At 59.5% G+C, this 20,311-nt stretch overlaps 2 protein-coding genes and 1 long non-coding RNA gene across 3 annotated transcripts; all 3 read left to right on the top strand.

The window, feature by feature from the left end:
* Window positions 1–2,601: 2,601 nt before the first annotated feature.
* On the top strand, window positions 2,602–6,535 carry NXNL1 (nucleoredoxin like 1). The gene is made up of 2 exons (XM_076001295.1): window positions 2,602–3,000; window positions 6,226–6,535. The coding sequence occupies exons 1-2, from the start codon at window positions 2,675–2,677 to the stop codon at window positions 6,533–6,535; spliced, it is 636 nt and encodes a 211-aa protein (XP_075857410.1). The 5' UTR covers window positions 2,602–2,674.
* A 1,737-nt stretch (window positions 6,536–8,272) lies between these two features.
* LOC142870444 (uncharacterized) lies at window positions 8,273–8,765 on the top strand. Its single transcript, XR_012918818.1, has 2 exons — window positions 8,273–8,308; window positions 8,566–8,765. It is a non-coding gene; the product is annotated as an uncharacterized LOC142870444 (long non-coding RNA).
* Window positions 8,766–10,816: 2,051 nt separating this feature from the next.
* TMEM221 (transmembrane protein 221) lies at window positions 10,817–18,988 on the top strand. Its single transcript, XM_076001235.1, has 3 exons — window positions 10,817–11,169; window positions 14,413–14,498; window positions 18,403–18,988. Exons 1-3 carry the CDS (start codon window positions 10,850–10,852, stop codon window positions 18,870–18,872), a joined length of 876 nt encoding a protein of 291 aa, XP_075857350.1. The 5' UTR covers window positions 10,817–10,849; the 3' UTR covers window positions 18,873–18,988.
* Window positions 18,989–20,311: the final 1,323 nt, after the last annotated feature.

The following is a 20,311-nucleotide window of genomic DNA, read 5'->3' as shown; positions in this document are numbered from 1 at the left end:
ACTGGCCGGCCACTTTCCGGGCCTGGAAGACTCAGCAAGGGCCAGTGACCACGACTGCATTCTTACCCTGCCAGGGAGCACGGCTGTGGTCACCCATTTGACAGGCTAAGAAACTGAGGGCAACTGAGGACCGGAGCTGTCACACTAGCTCGGAGTTGAGATTCATGCAACCGCACATGCCAGCCCAGGGCTTTCTGTCCCTCCTTCTGTCCTCTCCTCTTTCCCTCCACCCCTGCCCCTCCCCTTTGTTTCTTCCCTAAATTGCTCCTCCCCCTGCTCCCCTTTGCCCCAGTTCCCTTGGCTCTTACCCCACTTCCTCCCTCCCTCCTCCTCCTCCATCCTCTCTGTCCTCCCACCCTCCCCTCCATCTTTTCTCGTTTCCTGAGCTGACTAAGCAGCCTGCACAAACTGTCTTCTCCAACTACCCCCACCTCTCTTGGTCCCCAAATCCGAGAGGCTTTGCAAACCCAGTTTGTCTCCCAAGGTGGTCTCAGAACTCTACCAGCACCACCTCCCCTGCACCAGCCAGGCTGTTTCATGGCCAATTATGCTTTTTTTTTTTTTTCAGAGACAGGGTCGTGCTCTGTCGCCCGGGCTAGAGTGCGGTGGCATCAGCCTAGCTCACAGCAGCCTCCAACTCCTGGGCTCAAGCGATCCTCCTGCCGCAGCCTCCTGAGTAGCTGGGACTACAGGTGCGCACCAGGGCACCCGGCTCATTTTTTAGTTTTTTGTAGAGATGGCCTCTGGCTGTGTTGCCCAGCCTGGTATTGAACACCTGGCCTCAAAGCAATCCTCCTGCCTCAGCCTCCCAACAATTATGCTTTTTTTATCCCTGTGAATCCCCTTGCTTACGGGCTGCCCCAGAGCCCTAGGGTCCTGTAGGGACCAAGGGAAAAGTTCCCCTCCCCACTCCGAAGGTTCACGGAAAATCAACTTGAAAGATACAGGGGAAATTGTCTTTATGCTTAGGTTTAACAAAGTACGGACAGCTGTGTGAAATATGTGTGGACAAACAGGGTATGAGGTATTTTCAACAGACAGCGCGGGGCCTCCTTCCTCCTGGGTGCGGGGCAGGACCCTGTCCCCAATGGAGGTTTTATGCCCTACAGTCAAAGTAGGTCAGATAATGCCTTGGAGGCCAGGTTTTACACAAAAAGGCAGGGGAGACGTTAAAGTCGTATGTTTAGGTTTTGTGGCTGGCTTGGGGAAAGGGGTTCTGGTTTCTGCCACCAGCCCTGGGGGCGAACGGGACTGAGACACAGGCGGGCAGAAGGCCAGAGAAGAACATTTGCTTCTGAGGCTGCTTTGAAGGCCTTTGTCCCGGGATGCTGTTTTCTGAGCCCCAGCAGGCTTCATGCAGCATACAGGCACCAGCTGTCTCCGGGTCCCCCTAAAATACAAAAAAAAAAAAAAGTCCCAAAAAGGAGGCCAGGAGCGGTGGCTCACACCTGTCATCCTAGCACTCTTGAGAGGCCGAGGCGGGAGGATTGCTCAAGGTCAGGAGTTCGAGACCAGCCTGAGCAAGAGCGAGACCCCGTCTCTACTATAAATAGAAAGAAATTAATTGGCCAACTAAAAATATATAGAAAAAATGAGCCGGGCGTGGTGGCGCATGCCTGTAGTCCCAGCTACTCGGGAGGCTGAGGCAGGAGGATCGCTTGAGCCCAGGAGTTGGAGGTTGCTGTGAGCGAGGCTGACGCCACGGCACTCACTCTAGCCTGGGCAACAGAGCGAGACTCTGCCTCAAAAAGAAAAGAAAGAAGCCTGCGTATGTTTCCATCACAATTTAGTGGACTGTTTTCACACCCGTATGTCAGGCTGGTCGGTCTCCTCCACCGTCCTGTGCATTTTCGGGGTGCAGCTGTGGCTCTCCTGAGACAGGCCGTCCTGTGCATTTTCGGGGTGCAGCTGTGGCTCTCCTGAGACAGGCCGTCCTGTGCATTTTCGGGGTGCAGCTGTGGCTCTCCTGGGACAGGCCGTCCTGTACATTTTTGGGGTGCAGCTGTGGCTCTCCTGGGACAGGCCGTCCTGTGCATTTTCGGGGTGCAGCTGTGGCTCTCCTGAGACAGGCCGTCCTGTGCATTTTCGGGGTGCAGCTGTGGCTCTCCTGGGACAGGCCGTCCTGTGCATTTTCGGGGTGCAGCCGTGGCTCTCCTGAGACAGGCCGTCCTGTGCATTTTCGGGGAGCAACTGTGGCTCTCCTGAGACAGGCCGTCCTGTGCATTTTCGGGGTGCAGCTGTGGCTCTCCTGAGACAGGCCGTCCTGTGCATTTTCGGGGTGCAGCTGTGGCTCTCCTGGGACAGGCCGTCCTGTGCATTTTCGGGGTGCAGCTGTGGCTCTCCTGAGACAGGCCGTCCTGTGCATTTTTGGGGTGCAGCTGTGGCTCTCCTGGGACAGGCCGTCCTGTGCATTTTCGGGGTGCAGCTGTGGCTCTCCTGAGACAGGCCGTCCTGTGCATTTTTGGGGTGCAACTGTGGCTCTCCTGAGACAGGCGGACACTGGGGAGCCCCGCCCCCGCCTCCCCAGGCGCCCCAGAAGCAGGTCAAGGTGGAGGGAGATTAGGGAGGTCCTAAGCCGGCTTCCTCTAGGTTTCTATTCCTAGGCGAGAGGCCGGCCAGCAGACCCGGGGCCCCGCGCCGCCCCGGCACCCGGCACCCGGCCGGGGCTTCTCCCATGGCCGCCCTGTTCTCTGGCCGGGTCCTGATCCGGAACAACAGCGACCAGGACGAGCTGGACACGGAGGCCGAGCTCAGCCGCAGGCTGGAGAACCGGCTGGTGCTGCTGTTCTTCGGCGCCGCCGCCTGTCCCGAGTGCCAGGCCTTCGCGCCGGTGCTCAAGGACTTCTTCGTGCGGCTCACGGACGAGTTCTACGTGCTGCGGGCGGCCCAGCTGGCCCTGGTGTACGTGTCCCAGGACCCCACGGAGGAGCAGCAGGACGAGTTCCTCAGGGACATGCCTGAGAAGTGGCTCTTCCTGCCCTTCGAGGATGACCTGAGGAGGTGAGGCGGGGCGGGGGAGATCCCGGAGGGCTTCCTGGAGGAGGGGGCGCCTCCACGGGAATTGAAGGATTTGCATATGGATTCCTCCACTCCGTCCAGAGTGAAAGAGGGCAGGGGCAGCGCCTATGGGCCAGTCCCTGGAGCAGGAGCTGGGGGGAAGAGTGGGGTGCACATGCCAGCTTCCAGCCCCACCCCCAGGAAGCATTCAGCCTAGTGGGGGCGGCGCGTGGGAGACAAAGACTCAAGTATGCAGCGGCAAGCCCGGGCTGTGCTCTGGGGCACAAAGGGAAGCTTGGCCAGGCAGAAATACCATGGGGGCACCTTGCTGGGGTTCAAGGTCAGAGGATGACTCCCCCCAGGAGGTGACTTCAAAGAGAGACCCCAGGAACGTGGAACACAGGAGGGTGGACCCCCAGGAAAGAGAAGGTTTCTAGGCAGAGGGCACGGCATGCACAGGGGTCAGAGGCCGGCAGAGAAAGAGCGGCCAGTGAGAGAGACAGAGAAAGATCAAGGAGATGCCCCTCCTGGGAGGCCGAGGCGGGTGGATTGCTCCAGGTCACGAGTTTGAAACCAGCCTGAGCAAGAGCGAGACCCCGTCTCTACCAAAAATAGAAAGAAATTAATTGGCCAATTAAACATATATAGAAAAAATGAGCCGGGCATGGTGGCACATGCCTGTAGTCCCAGATACTAAGGAGGCTGAGGCGGGAGGATCACTTGACCCCAGGAGTCTGAGGTCGCTGTGAGCGAGGCTGACGCCACGGCACTCACTCTAGCCTGGGCAACAGAGCGAGACTTTGTCTCAAAGAAGAAAAAAACAGTTCAGACACAGCAAAGAGTTGGAAGCCCTGGACAGTGAGCCCGCGGCGATTGCTGCGGTCCTGCCGTGTGAGCTTGGTCAGCGTGCGCGTCTGCGTGTGTCATCTGGAGCCGTTGCTCGCGTTCATTCATTTTGTTGCTCAAGTTGCAAGTTTCTGGTCGTGGAGACGGCCATCGTCCGCCCAGAATGACCAGGCTGGACACGGCTCGCTCCCGCCGCCGCCGTTTGGAGCCGAGGGTTTGCTCTCCCCACACCGGGAACTTTTCCCTCCCCGGGGCGGGAATGTGGCTGGAAGGGCATCACAGACGGACGCTGACCTTGCCGCTGACCTTGTCTGGGACGGGGTCCCCCCCCCCACAAAACATCCACCCAGAACAGCGGCTGATCCGGGCGGTCCTCGCCCTCCTCTGGAGTGTGCAGCCCTCAGAGCCATCAGGCCTGGTTTCTTTTTGTTTTTCGGAAACAGGATCTTGACCTGTCGCCTGGGCTGGAGGGCCGAGGTGCGATCACACCTGCCTGCAGCCTCCAACTCCTGGGCTCCAGCACAGCCATCCTCCCGCCTCAGCCTCCCAAGCCGCTGGGACTACAGGCGAACACCAGGCCTGGCTACTTTATGCTTTTACTTTTTTGTAGAGGCGGGGTCTCACTATGTTGCCCAGGCTGGTCTGGAATTCCTGACCTCGCTCGGGGGATCCACCTCCCTCCCGCCTTGGCCTCCCAAAGTGCTGGGAGTACAGGAACGAGCCGCCGCCACGCCTGGAGTTGCCAGAGGAAACAAAGTGTTGCCCGGTTAAATGTCAATGTCCAGTAAACACCACACAACTTTGCAGTATGAGCGTGTCCCAGTGAATACCAACGGGTTATTCATTGTTTATCCGAAATTCAAATTTAACTGAGCGTCCCGTATTTTTAATTACTAAATCTGGCAAACTCCTCCTGCGGGATTTTGCAATACCATGTGTTCTCTTCCTGGCAGCCCGGAAAATGGCCACCCAAGAACCCAGCAGGCTGAAATTAAGAACCATGGGTGGAGCCCGGCGCGGTGGCTTGGGCCTGCAGTCCCAGCTACTCGGGAGGCTGAGGCAGGAGGATCACTTGAGGCCAGGAGTTGGAGGTTGCTGTGAGCGAGGCTGACGCCACGGCACTGCAGCTCAGGAGACAGAGCAGGACCCTGTCTCAAAAAAAAAAAAAAAAAAAGGGGGACCATGATGGGCCTGGTTTGGCAGCCAGTACTGGACGTTTGGCCCAGGGTCTTCTGGGGACACGGAAAGCGCCTCACGGGTTTCCAGCGAGTGACACGCAGAGGAAAATCAAAACTCCTCGCCACCGCCCTCCAGGGCCTGCACGATCTGGGCGGTGCCCCAACCACCCTCCCACCCCAGGGCCTTTGCACGCGCTGGGCCTTCTGCCTGGACCGCCCTTCTCCCAGCCTCCCCCCATCCCACAGGTCTCAGCTCAGGGGTCACCTCCTTGGAGAGGCTGTCCCTGGCCAGCCGGCCCTTCCCCAGGAACCGCCTGCCAGGGTTCCTTCCTTCCCTCCTGCAGCCCCGACACATTTCCGGAGCACTTAAGCTGTGCCCGGCGCTGCTTCGTGCTCGGGGGACAGAAACCCCTGCCCCGCGGGCCTGCAGTCGGGAGACGAGAGCCTAAGGAGGGACAGTAAACCACGCACGCGTTGGCCCCCGGGAGGCGCGAGGGGCGACCTGCGCAACGCGGGGGGAGGACGGGCTGGAAGTCTGCACCATCCGGGCGCCAGCCTCACTGTCGCGGGCGGAGCGCCCCCTGGCGCCAGCAGATCCCGAGTCTTTTCTGTTTGTTTTTTGGAGACAGAGTCTCACTGTGTTGCCCAGGCTGGAGTGAGTGCCGTGGCGTCAGCCTCGCTCACAGCAACCTCACACTCCTGGGCTCAAGCGATCCTCCTGCCTCAGCCTCCCGGGTAGCTGGGACTACAGGCATGCGCCACCACGCCCGGCTCATTTTTTCTATATATTTTTAGTTGGTCAATTAAGTTCTTTCTGTTTTTAGTAGAAATGGGGGTTGGGGGGGTCCTCGCTCTTGCTCAGGCTGGTTTTCAACTCCTGAGCTCAAACGATCCTCCCGCCTCGGCCTCCCAGAGTGCTAGGGTGGCAGGCGTGAGCCACGGCGCCCGGGTGAGATCCGGGTGGGTCCTAGCGTGCAGAGGCCGGGGAGCGTGCTGCATGCAGGTGGGGGGCACGGGCAGTGCAGGTTGGAGGTCGCCCGGCGTGTCGGGTCGCAGCGCGGAGGCCGGTGCGTCCTCACCTGGCCTGCTCCTCGCACGTGCCGAGGCCAGGTGCGCGGGGCGGGGCACACAGAGGCGCCGGGTACCGCGGGAGGGCCGCGGGGCTCGGGGTCGGGTGGGCCAGCCTGACCCGGCCGCCCCGCAGGGACCTGGGGCGCCAGTTCCGCGTGGAGCGCCTGCCGGCCGTCGTGGTGCTCAAGCCGGGCGGGGACGTGCTCACGCGCGACGCGGCCGAGGAGATCCGGCGCCTGGGCCCCGCCTGCTTCGCCAACTGGCGCGAGGCGGCCGAGCTGCTGGACCGCAGCTTCCTGCCGCCCGAGGACCTGGAGGACGCGGCGCCGCGGAGCCTCACCGAGTGGCTGCGCCGCCGCAAGTACCGCGTGGACAAGGCCGCCCCGCGCCGCGGCCCCGGCGGGGAGCGCGAGGAGGGGGACCGCGAGCCCGCGCTCTTCTGACCCTGCAAGGGCGGCGCCGCGGGGGCCGTCTATGGGAGCCCCCCAGGCCCGCCCCGCCCCGCCCCATCCCGGGGAAGGCTCGTGGGGCAGCTCTGAGTGCCCCCCATCCCCGTCCCCGTCCCCCTCCCTCCCCCTCCCTTCCCCCACCCCACCCCCGTCCCTCCCCCTGTCCCCCTCTCCCCCACCCCTGTCCCCCTCTCTCCCCCCAGCCCCGCCTTCCTCCCTCCCTCCCCCCTCGTCTGCCTCCCTCCCTCCTCACCCTGTCCCCCTCCCTCCCCCACCCTGTCCTCTTCCCTCCCCCGCCCCGTCCTTCCCCCCTCCCCCCACCCCGTCCTCCTCCCTCCCTCCCCCCACCCTGTCCTCCTCCCTCCTCCGTCCCCCTCCCTCCTCACCCCTGTCCCCCTCCCTCCCCCACCCTGTCCTCTTCCCTCCCCCCACCCCATCCCCCTCCCTCCCCAATCCCGTCCCCCTCCCTCCCCCACCCTGTCCTCTTCCCTCCCCCCACCCCATCCCCCTCCCTCCCCAATCCCGTCCCCCTCCCTCCCCCAACCCTGTCCCTCTCCCTCTCATCCCCCCACCCCCAGCTCTAGGCAGGCAGGCTAGGGGAGAGGCACCTGCCTGAGCCCTCTGGGGGCGGCAGGCGGGGAGAGGGGACAGTTCTGAATGCCCCGCAGGAGGAAGGCAGGACGAGCACTGGACTTGAGCAGCGGGGTAGGGGGCTGTCTCCGTGCTGCACACACCCCCAAAGGCAGCGGGGGACCGGGGGCCCTCCTGAGCTCCCGCGCTGCCCGGGGAGGAAGGCAGAGTGGTGCGGGGGGAGCGGTGATGTCCAGATTCCGAGGTCTGGGGGGGCCCACCTAGGATGGGGCGTCGGCGAGGAGGGGGGGGTCTCTGTTCTGCGACATCCCCTCCCCTTGGGCCCTGTGCCGGTCTTCTCGCCACCGCCGGCCAGGGCGCTGGGGCAGGGACAGCTTTCAGAGATCTCTGGAAATTAACTTCCGAGACCTGGGAGAGGGGGTGCGGTCACCGACTCCGCAATGGGGAAATGCGGAATCCAATCGGAGGAACGCGCTGAGCGCGCCCAGCCGCCGCGCCAGAGACGGGACTGTGAGCGCAGCGCGTCCCGCGACTAGCCCAGAGCCTCGGACACCGCGCTGCAGCCGTCCTTTGTATTTTCATTTATTTATTTCTTTATTTTTGAGACAGAGTCTCCCTTTATTGCCCAGGCTAGAGTGAGTGCGTGGCGCCAGCCTCGCTCACAGCAACCTCAGACTCCTGGGCTCAAGTGATCCTCCTGCCTCAGCCTCCCGAGTAGCTGGGACTACAGGCATGCGCCACCATGCCCGGCTGATTTTTTGTTTCATTTTTAGTTGACTAGCTAATTTTTTCTATTTTTAGTAGAGACGGGGTCTCGCTCTTGCTCAGGCTGGTTTTGAACTCCTGACCTCGAGCGATCCACCCGCCTCGGCCTCCCAGAGTGCTGGGATTACAGGCGGGAGCCGCCGCGCCCGGCCCACAGCCATCCTTTAACACCGGATTTCTGCTCCACGCGGGACGCGCTGCGACACTCGCGACTCGCTGCCGCGTGCGCAGGCGGGTCCTGGCAGGTGTCCGCCCGTCCCGGCCGGGCCCCGGGGAGACAGCAGAATATGGAAATCGGAAACCCCAGTTTAGAACCCCACGCCGGCTTTGTGGCTGTGAGACGGCCACCCCGCTTCCCTAAGCTCCATTTCTTTCCTCTAGAAAATGACGAGGCCGGGCCCCACCTGGCAGGTGAGTCGAGAAGGCGGAGCAGGTGCGCGCTTGGGCTCGCCCTCTCGCGCCCCCTGGCGGCGGGACGCGGTGGCGCGTCTTCCGGGCGGGGTATTGCCAACCACCCCTCTGGTGCCGGGTTCCCCAAAAGGGTTTGCAGGGAGGCCACGCGCGTCCCTGGAAACGAACAGGCATGACCACCGTGGGCGGGGTCCGAGGGGCCCGGATGCTGGACCCCAGCGCCGCGTTCCCTTCTCTCCTCCACTCCCGATCTCCAGGCGGGGCCAATGAGGCTGGGACTGTGATGTCGCCTGCTGCCCCAGGTTCCGGGCCTCAGCTCTGGTCCGCTCTGGACCTCAGCAGTTGCATCTGCGAAGCGGGCGCGTTGGACCCCGTGTGTGATAATGGCACTGAAATTCTCTGTACCTAATACCAGGTCACCTTTCTGGAATAAATCACAGGCCATGTGACTTGTCAACAGCGTTCATATCATCGCAGCCGGCCTGCAGGGGCCAGTCTTGCCCAAACAGGCAGCGAGGCTGTGGGGAGCCCACTTCCTGTCCCTGTGTCACCTGGACGGGTTGCTGGCACTCTCCAAGCTTCCCCCTCTCCACCTCCCCCACCCCGTCCAGTCCCCAAGCCCACCTGTCACCTGTCGTGGGGCGCAGTGCTGGGAAAGGACCTTAGCTTGGCAAACGGCCACGGCAGGTGAGCGTGCGGCCTGCTCTCCCAGGGTTCATACAACTTTCCAAACGGAAGCCAGACACCCCCAAACTAGAGAGTCACCACCCCAACCAAAGGATAAGTATTTATTTGTGTCTCCCCCCCCCCAAGCCCCAACAAACAATGGTGAAGCCCAAGACAGTGCCATCATGACCTTTGGCCATTTTATGCATTGTCCCTTTACTCGCGGGGTGAGTGTATGCTTGCACCTCCTGCCCCAGGCCGCGGGCCCCAGAAGGGCAATCGGGACTGTCTTGGTCACCCTTGGGTCCCCAGAGCTGGGCACAGAGGCGGGCTCCCCGTGAATGTTTGCTGAATGAATACGTGAAAGCATCTTACCTCTCTGTACCCCCAACACCCAGCACAGAGCTGGGCTCTGATCCAGATGAGTTCCTGAGGCCCCGCTACCCCAGGCTGAGACTTTCCTTACCTGTAAAACATGGAAAACTCACCCCAACTTTCGCGGGATGAAAGAGTGGGCGTGTTGGGCTGAGGCCTGGTGAACGAGCGAATGAATAGATGGATGAATAGACCACCTGGGGGTGAAGGGTCACCCCATAATCGCCCCCAGGCTCATTTTAACTATCAGGCCGGAAACTCTTCTCAGTAGACCCCCAAAATTTGCACTCGGGTGCTCACCGGTTAGTTCCAATTTGACAGTGAGTATCTTGGTGTTTGTTTTCCCATTCACGTCAATCGTAAAAAAACATAATTGACTCCAGAAATCCAAGGCCGGTGACATCTGGAAGCAGCCTGCGCGGCCGTACGGAGGGGGCGTGGGCCCCGGGCTGCCGGGCTGGGGTCCTGCTCTGCCCGCACGAGCTGTGCGAGCTAGGGGGCCACCGCCCCTCTCTGTGCCTCAGTTTCCTCATTTGTCAAGTCCAGGTGACAACAGCGCAGGGCTGCGGCGAGGTCTGAATGCACTAACACACAGGGCCGGCCCACGGGAGGCCAGCTTGATCCGCCTCATTCACACCTTCATGTGCTGGGTTTGGCGGAAATGTGCTGCCTTCGAGACCATTTGCAGATTTGATTTTTTCACCCTTTGGAGGAATTCCAGAGCGGAGTGCGCGCTGACACGTCGGTCCCTGTGCTCAGCACACCGGGCTGAGGGCCTGCTGGGGGCTCAGCAAGGCCCCAGACGGCGGTGGGCAGCTGAGACGGGCACCTGCTTGCTTTCTTTCTTCTTATTTTTTTAATCTGTTTTGGAGACAGGGTCTCCCACGTGTTTCCCCAGCTAGAGTGCCGGGGCGTCAGCCTCGCTCACAGCAACCGCAGACTCCTGGGCTCAAGCGATCCTCCTGCCTCAGCCTCCCGAGTAGCTGGGACTACAGGCATGTGCCACCACGCCCAGCTAATTTTTTCCATATATTTTTAGTTGGCCAATTTATTTCTTTCTATGTTTTTAGTGGAGATGGGGTGTCACTCTTGCTCAGGCTGGTCTGGAACTCCCGACCTCAATCGATCCTCCTGCCTCGGCCTCCCAGAGTGCTGGGATGACAGGCGTGAGCCGCCGTCTTTCTTTCTTTTCAAACAACCGTAAAATCAGTGCTTTTAAGAGATTAGCGTGCTGGGGGGGGTCCCCACGATCCAGGCCCCGCCCCCGCCGCTCGCCCCGCCCCGCCAGGACCTGCTGGCCGGGAGGGGGCGCCCGCGGAGCCCCCCAGGGAGCCGAAGAGACTTGGTCCCAAGTTTCCGCAGAGTTTAGGCTGCTTCCCCGCACCTCGGAGCCCCAGCCCCGCGGCCCCGACCCAGACCCGCCCCCTCGGGGACCCCCTGGGGACCTCGGACGCCCCAACTCCTCTGCGCCCTGAAACCGTCGCCCCGCCAGGGCCCGGCATGGCGCGCTCGTACGGCGGCCGGGTGCTGGCCGCGATGACCCTGCTGGGCGTCCCCGCGGCCGTGCTGGCGGCGCTGGGCGCGCAGCTGCTGTTCCAGCTGCAGGCGGGCCGCGCCGAGCTGCGGGCTTCGCGCGCCGACGGGCTGGGCCCCGAGCAGGGCGCCGGCCCCGGGCTGCCCGAGGACGCGGCCGGGGCGCTGCTGCCGCTGGCCGCCGCGCTGGCCGCGCTGGCGCTCGTGCTCGCGCTCACCTGCCTGCTGCTCGCCGCGCTGTGCGGCCACCTGGGCGCCGAGCTGGCGCGGGGGCCTGGCCCCGGCAGGTAGGAGGCCCTGCCCCGCGCGCGCGCGGGCCCGGGGCCCCCCGGCCGGCCGCTGCCCTCCCCGGCTTAGCGCTGCGGGACGCCGGCCCTCCGCTCGTCCCCCGCTCCCCTCCCTCCGCGTGTGCACCTGTCTCCCCTCCGCGTATGCACCTGTCTCCCCCCGCGTGTGCACCTGTCTCCCTCCGCGTGTGCACCTGTCTCCCCTCCGCGTGTGCACCTGTCTCCCCTCCGTGTGTGCACCTGTCTCCCTCCGCGTGTGCACCTGTCTCCCCTCCGCGTGTGCACCTGTCTCCCCTCCGCCTGTGCACCTGTCTCCCCTCCGCCTGTGCACCTGTCTCCCCCCGCGTCGTCCTTCCCCCCCGCCGCTCCTTACCTGTGGACACTCGACAGCGCGCGCAGCTGGGCCCCTCGCCCCTGCTTGGCAGATGAGCAAACTGAGGCTCAAAGAGGGCCCGGGCCCGCGAGCCCCAGCGTCTGCGCCTACGGCCTTTGCCATTTACGGGGCCCTAGCCCCCCAATCCCGCCCCCCGCTGCCTCCTTCTCCGCGTGGATTAGCCGGGTGAAGGCCCAGGTGTCACGATCCGCCCTGCGAACTGCGTCCCCGACAACCGAGGCTGCTCTCTCCAAGCGGCCGGGCTCGGAGCGCCATGGGCTGGATTTGAACTTGGTTCTGGTAGAGCCAGAGCCCGCGCTGTGGCCTGGGGCAGCGCTCCTTCCGCAGGGACCCGAGTCCGGGGACGTGGGCATCAAGGGGTGCCTCCATCCGGGCAGGGAATGGGCAACGAGGGTCCTTCCTTGAGCCGGGGCTTCCGCTGCCCCACGTGCGACCAGACCTGCCCCCGCGTGGAGTCACTGCTCAGTCCATAGTGTCGGATGGTGACGGATGCTGGGAAGGAAAGGAAAGGAGGTGGTGGGATGAAGGGGGAGGGGGGGCCTGAGCTGCATCGGGGGAGGAGGCAGAAGGCCCGGGGGACTGCGATTCAAGCAGAGGAAGCAGCACGGACAAAGGTTCCGGGGCAGGAAGGAGCTTGGCAGGGGAGAAGGCCAGAGGACGGGATCCGGGCAGACGAGGGCTGGGCAGGCAGAAGGACGGGGCCGTGGGGGGCCCCCTGCCTATGGTGAGGACTTCGGGGTTCACCCTGCCTGGGAGGGTTGCGAGCGAGCCGGGAGGTGATCTGATTTAGGTTTGGAATGGCCCCCTCTGGCCACCGTGCTGAGAAGGGGGCAGGGGGGACACCAGAAAGGAGGCCACTTCCGTTGTGCTGGCAGGAGGTGAGCAAGGATGGAAGCTCTCAGAGCCTCCCTGCCCGCCTCAGTCACTGTCATGTCTTGGGGTGGCTGTCTCGGCCGTCATTGGTAGCAAGTGGACCTCAGTTTCCTCATCCCAAACAAGCTACGGTCTGTAAGATAATGGAAGTCGGGTGTGGTGCGAGCAGGCAGTAGCTGCCTCGGGGCTGTTGCGTGTTTGAATGGGGCTGATGAGGTGTATGGACAGGTTGGGGACAGGGGGACGGACGGCGGCTAGATGGACGGCTGGGTGGATCAGGGACGGGTGTACGAATGGTAAATGGGAGATGAATGGGTTCGATGGACAGATGGATGGAGGTGGGTGGGTGGATGGTTGGATGGACAGGCATGGATGGATTACTAGGGTACAGTTCAATGGACAGATGGTTGTATGTCATCGATGATTGAATAATCGATAGAGATGGTTGGTAAATAGATGGTGGACACTGACCTGGAAGGATGGAGACATGGGTGGATGGATGAACAGATAGAGCACAGAGAAATGGATGGCTATCAGGTGGGTGGATGGTACATGTCTACAGGAATGGATGCATGGAGGGATGGATGGATGGATGGATGGATGGATGGATGGATGGATGGATGGATGGATGGATGGATAGATGGGTAAGTGGATAGATGGATGGATGGATAGGTGGATGGGTGGATAGATGGGTGGATAAGTGGATGGATGGATAGATGGATGGGTGGATATGTGGATGGATGGATAAGTGTATGGATATGTGGATGGATGGATGGATGGATAAGTGGATAGATGGATAAGTGGATGGATGGATGGATGGATGGATGGATGGATGGATGGATGGATGGATGGATAAGTGTATGGATATGTGGATGGATGGATGGATTGATGGATGGATATGTGGATGGGTGGATAGATGGGTGGATAAGTGGATGGATGGACAAGTGTATGGATATGTGGATGGATGGATGGATGGATGGATGGATGGATAAGTGGATGGATGGATAAGTGGATGGATGGATGGATAAGTGTATGGATGGATAAGTGGATGGATGGATGGATAAGTGTATGGATATGTGGATGGATGGATGGATGGATGGATGGATGGATGGATATGTGGATGGATGGATAGATGGATGGGTGGATATGTGGATGGATGGATAAGTGTATGGATATGTGGATGGATGGATGGATGGATGGATGGATGGATGGATAAGTGGATGGATGGATGGATAAGTGTATGGATATGTGGATGGATGGATGGATTTGTGGATGGGTGGATGGATTTGTGGATGGGTGGATATGTGGATGGATGGATAAGTGGATGGATGGATGGATGGATGGATGGGTATGTGGATGGATGGATATGTGGATGGATGGATGGATAGATGGATATGTGGATGGGTGGGTGGATGGATAAGTGGATAGATATGTGGATGGATGGATGGGTGGATGGATGAATAAGTGGATGGATGGATGAGTAGATATGTGGATGGATGGATGGATGGATAAGTGGATGGATGGATGGATAAGTGGATAGATGGGTGGGTGGATATGTGGAGGGATGGATAAGTGGATGGATATGAGAATGGATGGATGGATGGATAAGTGGATGGATGGATGGATGGATGGATGGATATGTGGATGGATGGATGGATAAGTGGATGGATGGATGGATAGATGGATATGTGGATGGGTGGATGGATGGATGAGTAGATATGTGGATGGATGGATGGATGGATGGATGGATGGATGGATGAGTGGATAGATGGGTGGGTGGATATGTGGATGGTGAATAAATGGATGGATGTGAATGGGTGGGTGAGTGGACAGAGATGGCTGGCTCCTCACATAGATCTCAGGTCCCCAAAATGCCAGGCCTTTGTCTCACTTAGGCCCCACTCCCTGCCTCACCTTGCTGGCCCCTCCCCCACCGCCCCCACTTCCTGAGCCTTTTTCTCCCTGCTCCCCCCCAGGTCTGACTGGTTTCTCTACGACTGCCGCCTCCTCAGACACACGGCCCTGGGCCTCTTCTGCTGCGGGCTCTGCGTCTACTTAGCAGGTGCGTGCTGGGAGCGGGCGTGGGGCGCTCCGGGCTGGGGGGGGTGGTAATGTCCCCCGGTGGTCAGCGCTGGAGCCAGCCTGCCTGGGGGGTTCCATTCTGGACTCTGACGCTTCCTCGCTCTGGGGCCGTGGGCAAATTCCCTCCGTGCCTCAGTTTCCTCACTAGTAAAATGAGAATGATAACTGTCGTGGAAGCGCTTGGGGAGACCGAGTCAGTCCTCGTGAAGGCCATGGGTGGCAGCTGACCCCAGTGGGGGCTCCAGCATGGTCACCGTCATCAGAACACGGCTGGGGACATCACGTCGGGTTTAGCTCGAACAAAAGTCTCCGTGGCCCCGGGCGGTTTCTAAAGAGAGCATTTCACGGTCGGAACGAGTGAAAACTGTTTTGCTTACAAATATCAGGACTTCCAGCTCAAAAATGGCTTAAGGAGAAAAACAAGAACAAAACCCTATGCTTTATGAATCAGAAAGGCAATTTTATATCCCAAACCATAAAGCAGACTGAAACATAGCGCCCCGGGTGGCAGAAGAACACGCCACACTGTCCTTCCTTCCTGGTTTGTAATAACTTGTCTTAGATCAACCTCTCTCACCCGCCCAGGCTGGGAAAGGGATCAAATCATCCAATGTCTTTCAACAGGCTCCTGATGTCATTCATTCATATATATATATATATATTTTTTTTTTTTGAGACAGAGTCTCGCTCTGTCGCCCAGGCTAGAGTGAGTGCCATGGCGTCAGCCTCGCTCACAGCAACCTCAGACTCCTGGGCTCGAGCGATCCTCCTGCCTCAGCCTCCCGAGTTGCTGGGACTACGGGCATGCGCCACCACGCCCGGCTAAATTTTTCTATATATATTAGTCGGCCAATTAATTTATTTCTATTTATAGTAGAGACGGGGTCTCGCTCTTGCTCAGGGTGGTTTCGAACTCCTGACCTCGAGCGATCCGCCCGCCTCGGCCTCCCAGAGTGCTGGGATTACAGGCGTGAGCCACCGCGCCCGGCCTGATGTCTTATATTGATCTTTGAAAAAAATGTGTTGGCCAGCTGTGCTGGCTCACCCCTATAATCCCAGCAATTTGGGAGACTGAAGCAGGAGGATCCCTTGAGGCCAGGGGTTCAAGACCAGGCTGGGCAACATAATGAGACACCCGCCCCTCTCTACAAAAAACTAAAAAATTAGCCGGGCGTGGTGGCGCGTGCCTGTAGTCCCAGCTACTCGGGAGGCTGAGGCAGGAGGATAGCTTGAGCCCAGGAGTCTGAGGCTGCTGTGAGCGAGGCTGACGCCACGGCGCTCACTCTAGCCTGGGCAACAGTGAGACTCTGTCTCAAAAAAAACCCAAAAACCTCATACAGATATGAGGGTCATTATTGGAGAAAATCGCACTCGGGACAGCAGACGAAGAGGTGACCCAAGAGTCATTTCTGCTAACCTCATTTGAGCGCCTGGATCCAGCCACACCTGAGGCCAGCTACTCCTGACACTGTCAGATACATTAGCCCCACCCACTCTTCCTTTTGAAAAATCCACATCTGGAGCATTTTATTAAGTCAAATGACAAAAGTTGTGCAGCATTCCCTGTGATTTATATACAAATTCCCACAATGCACTCTAGGGTCATGTCTCATAAAAAATATTTTCAGTAAATTTTTTAAAGCTTCTATTTCTCTATTGTGGGACTAAGAAAAAATAGTAATAGCTAGTCCCTTGTTTTTCATTCAGTTATATATTTTTTCTTCCAGTAAAATAACTTGTTCATAGGGCTGGCTGCAACCTACGTATGATTCAGCATTGAATCTGCAGCTTGGTCAACAAGTATTTTTGTTGACCAACATATTAGTTGGCCAATTAATTTCTATTGATAGTAGAGATGGGATCTCGCTCTTGCTCAGGCTGGTTTCGAACTCCTGACCTCGAGCGATCCACCCGCCTCGGCCTCACGGAGTGCTAGGATTACAGGCGTGAGCCACCGCGCCCGGCCTGTATGCAGTATTTTTTTAAAGAGATGTTGTCCAGGCTGGTCTCAAACTCCTGGCCTCAGGTGATCCTCCCACCTCCGCCTCCCAAAATTGGGATTATAGTTGTGAGCCACCACCCTTAACCTGTAAGCACTTCTCACACAATGCCTACAACCTGAGGCTCTGCGAGGGCCAACAAAAATTTTAGAGACCTAGAGAACAAGATATCCTCATTCTAAAATACAAGAAAACTCAAAAAAAAAAAAAAGGTAACATTATGTCAGCCTCATTAAGCGTAAAATTGAGAATTCATTCGCCTCCCAGTTAGATTCTTTTTGAGGTTAGGTGACCTCATTCAGCAAGAATTCCCGAGCTCGTCCAGCCAAGCATCCATTCATCGCTACCGAAAGCCACAAGAAATAATTACAAAATCCCTTTCAAAATGTTTACAGCAAAAAAAGTCCTCAGCCTTGCTTTAATTTGTCAGACACAACGCAGCGCGGTGTCTTCAAAAGCAAGGTTGCAGAGCCAGAGAAAGCACAAAATAGCCCAGGAGGTACCAAGAAGTCCCCATCGGTTCTGGGCTTCTGTCCTACCCATAATACCCCAGCCCCTGCGGGGAGAAAATTCCTCGGTCCCAATAGCCCAAGCTAAAATCCCAGGACTGACTCTGATAGGCTGAGCTTTGGGTCACGTGATATCCTTCCACCAATCAGCTGAGGCCACGTGACTGGTGCCAAAGAGGTGGGTCAGTGATCCTAGACCCACCGGCCAGAATGAGAGTAGGGGCTGGACCAGTGGTTCTCAACTGGGGTCGATGCTGCCCTCAGGACGTCGGGCAGTGTCTAGAGACATTTCCGGCGGTCCTGTCGGCCTTGCGGGCAGGATGCTGCTGGCCTCTAGGGCAGGAGCTGCTAAATCTACAATGCACAGGACGGTCCCCACCACTAAGAGTGGTGCCAACTGGAGGCCAAGGCGGGAGGATTGCTCAAAGTCAGGAGTTCGAAACCAGCCTGAGCAAGAGTGAGACCCCGTCTCTGCTATAAATAAAAAGAAATTAATTGGCCAATTAAAAATACATAGAAAAAGTTAGCCGGGTATGGTGGCGCAGGCCTGTAGTCCCAGCTACTCGGGAGGCTGAGGCAGGAGGATCGCTTGAGGCTAGGAGTCTGAGGTTGCTGTGAGCGAGGCTGACGCCACGGCACTCACTCTAGCCTGGGCAACAGAGTGAGACTCTGTCTCAAAAAAAAAAAAAAGAATGGTGCCAACCAGACACTGTATAGGATGACAAAAGCTAGTTGAGGTCCTCAAGGTTGGGGTTGCCGGTCGGGCACGGTGGCTCACGCCTGTAATCCTAGCACTAAAGGAGGCCGAGGCGGGCGGATTGCTCAAGGTCAGGAGTTCGAAACCAGCCTGAGCAAGAGCAAGACCCCGTCTCTACTATAAATAGAAAGAAATTAATTGGCCAACTAATATATATAGAAAAAAAAAATTAGCCGGGCATGGTGGCGCATGCCTGTAGGCCCAGCTACTCGGGAGGCTGAGGCAGGAGGATCGCTTGAGCCCAGGAGTTTGAGGTTGCTGTGAGCTAGGCTGACGCCACGGCACTCACTCTAGCCTGGACAACAAGCGAGACTCTGTCTCAAAAAAAAAAAAAAAAAGAATCAAAAAAACCCCAAAAGGTTGGGGTTGCTGACCACCTTCTTGAGTTCAGCTGACTGAGGCCAGCGGCAGGCTGTGTCGCTCTGGAGGCCACTCGAGCCTGGGGCGGAGTGAACCGTGCGGCCGGTGGGGCGAGTCCACAGCGGGCTGTGGCGGGGGCATCCGAAGGCAGGCAGGCCCCCACCCCCAGTGGCGGGTCCCCACGCGGCCCCGGCGGCTCTGGCCGGGGAGACTCCCTGCGGGCTTGCAGAGGGTAACGGGAGCCGCTTCCTTCCCCAGCGCTGTCCCTCTACGCCCTGCTGCTGTTCGAGATCGAGACGGGCGCCGCGGCCGCCTCCATCCTCGGCTCGGGCGCCCTGGTCCTGGTGGCCGTGCTGACCCACGCCCTGCTCCGGGCCGCCCGGGCCGCCCGCCGCGGACTCCGCGAGCCGGCCCCGCCACCCTTTGAAGACGACCCCACCCGCCCTGCCGACGCCTCCAAGGCCAGCCCCAGAGCGCAGCCGCAGCAGGGTAGCCATGGCCGGACCCCCTATTCGCCCTGCCCGGAGCCTGGGGGCCCCCTCAGGCCTGCGGTCACTGCCACGGCGCCCGCGGCCCTGGGGGGAGGCCGGGAAAGCAGGCTGCCCGCGCCCCGTGTGCACCGGGCACTGTCCGCCGGCGTGGGGCACTGGGACGGGGTTACCTGTGAGATGCGTAGTATGCTGGGCCACAGGCCGGCGGGCACAGGGAAGGACTCCACGCTGGTGTGAGCCCCAAGATCGGGGATAGGAGCCTGGGGCCAAGGCAGCAAGAAAAGGGTCCCGTGGCGATAAGTCCAGGTTCAGCTGTAGTAGCAATAGGACTTGACTTTCTTCTCAGTTCAATGCATCCCTTGGCCTTTGTCCTCAAGGTGACCTCCTGGTGCAAAATGGCTGCCAGTGCTCCAGCCTTCACCTCCTTGTTTGGAGGGAAAGGCAGAGGCCAGAGGGGTTTGATGTATTCTGAAAGTCTTCCCGGGAGGCCCTGGAAACCTTCTGCTTACGTCTCACTAGCCAGAACAGAGCTACATGGCCACACCCTGCTGCAGGGGAGGCTGGGAGACGTGACTCTCTAGAACGAATGAGGCTGCGTTATAGGCAGGAGGGGAGGGTGCGGCCTAGGCAGTGAATCTCTAAGTGTCTCCATCCATTTTACAGATGAGGAAACCGAGGCCCCAAGAGGGCAGTGACTCACGCGGGGTCTGAGGCCTGTACTGAGCCAGGACGCCTGCCCAGATCCTGTAACCCCCAAGCTGCTGACGGTGCAAGTCTCAGACTCTGCAACTCCCCGCTGCACCCCCCCAACTGTGAATGCTTGGAGCCCACCTTTGCGGAGCTCAGAGCGGCCCACGGCCAGGGCTGTGTCTGGAGGGCTGGACCCAGACTCCCGGCTGTGGGCCTTGCCGCTCTGTGCCTCAGTTTCCTCCTCTGTAAAATGGAGAAAGGAAGTGGCCCCTGGGGTGCGGGGGGGGGGGGGCAGGACACTGCCCCCAGGGGCAGTTTCTGGGGCTCGCAGAGCGGGCGGCGGCACGACCCACAAATAAACTCGACACTGGCTCTTTCCGTGTCACTCGATCCATGTCCCGTCTCACTGGGTGGCCAAGCCCAGGGCTGTGGGTGGGCCAGGGTGAGGGGTGGGGAGGGCAGGGCGTGGCCTTGTAACCCCCAGCCTGGGACCCCGAGGGCCACCTGCCGTCACACGTAGGAGTTTCCCTGGAGTGGGCACGGCCTGGCCCCCCCTCCACCCCACATGGACACATGTCCCCAGAAGTCTCCCAGTCTGTCCTTGCTGGGCCACTTGGGACTCCAGGGCCTGGGGAATAGAGAAAATTTGGCCACATGGTGGCTTTTTTTTTTTTTTTTGAGACAGAGTCTCACTCTGTTGCCCAGGCTAGAGTGAGTGCCGTGGCGTCAGCCTCGCTCACAGCAACCTCCAACTCCTGGGCTCAAGCGATCCTCCTACCTCAGCATCCCGAATAGCTGGGACTACAAGCATGCGCCACCACGCCCGGCTCATTTTTTCTATATATTTTTAGTTGGCCAATTAATTTGTTTCTATTTTTTTAGTAGAGACGGGGTCTCGCTCTTGCTCAGGCTGGTCTCGAACTCCTGAGCTTGAGCAATCCTCCCTCCTGAGCCTCCCAGAGTGCCGGGATGACAGGCGTGAGCCA

The sequence above is a fragment of the Microcebus murinus genome, chromosome 4 (assembly GCF_040939455.1).
Source record: "Microcebus murinus isolate Inina chromosome 4, M.murinus_Inina_mat1.0, whole genome shotgun sequence".
Lineage (NCBI taxonomy): Eukaryota > Metazoa > Chordata > Mammalia > Primates > Cheirogaleidae > Microcebus > Microcebus murinus.
This window is presented reverse-complemented; position numbering and strand designations above follow the sequence as displayed.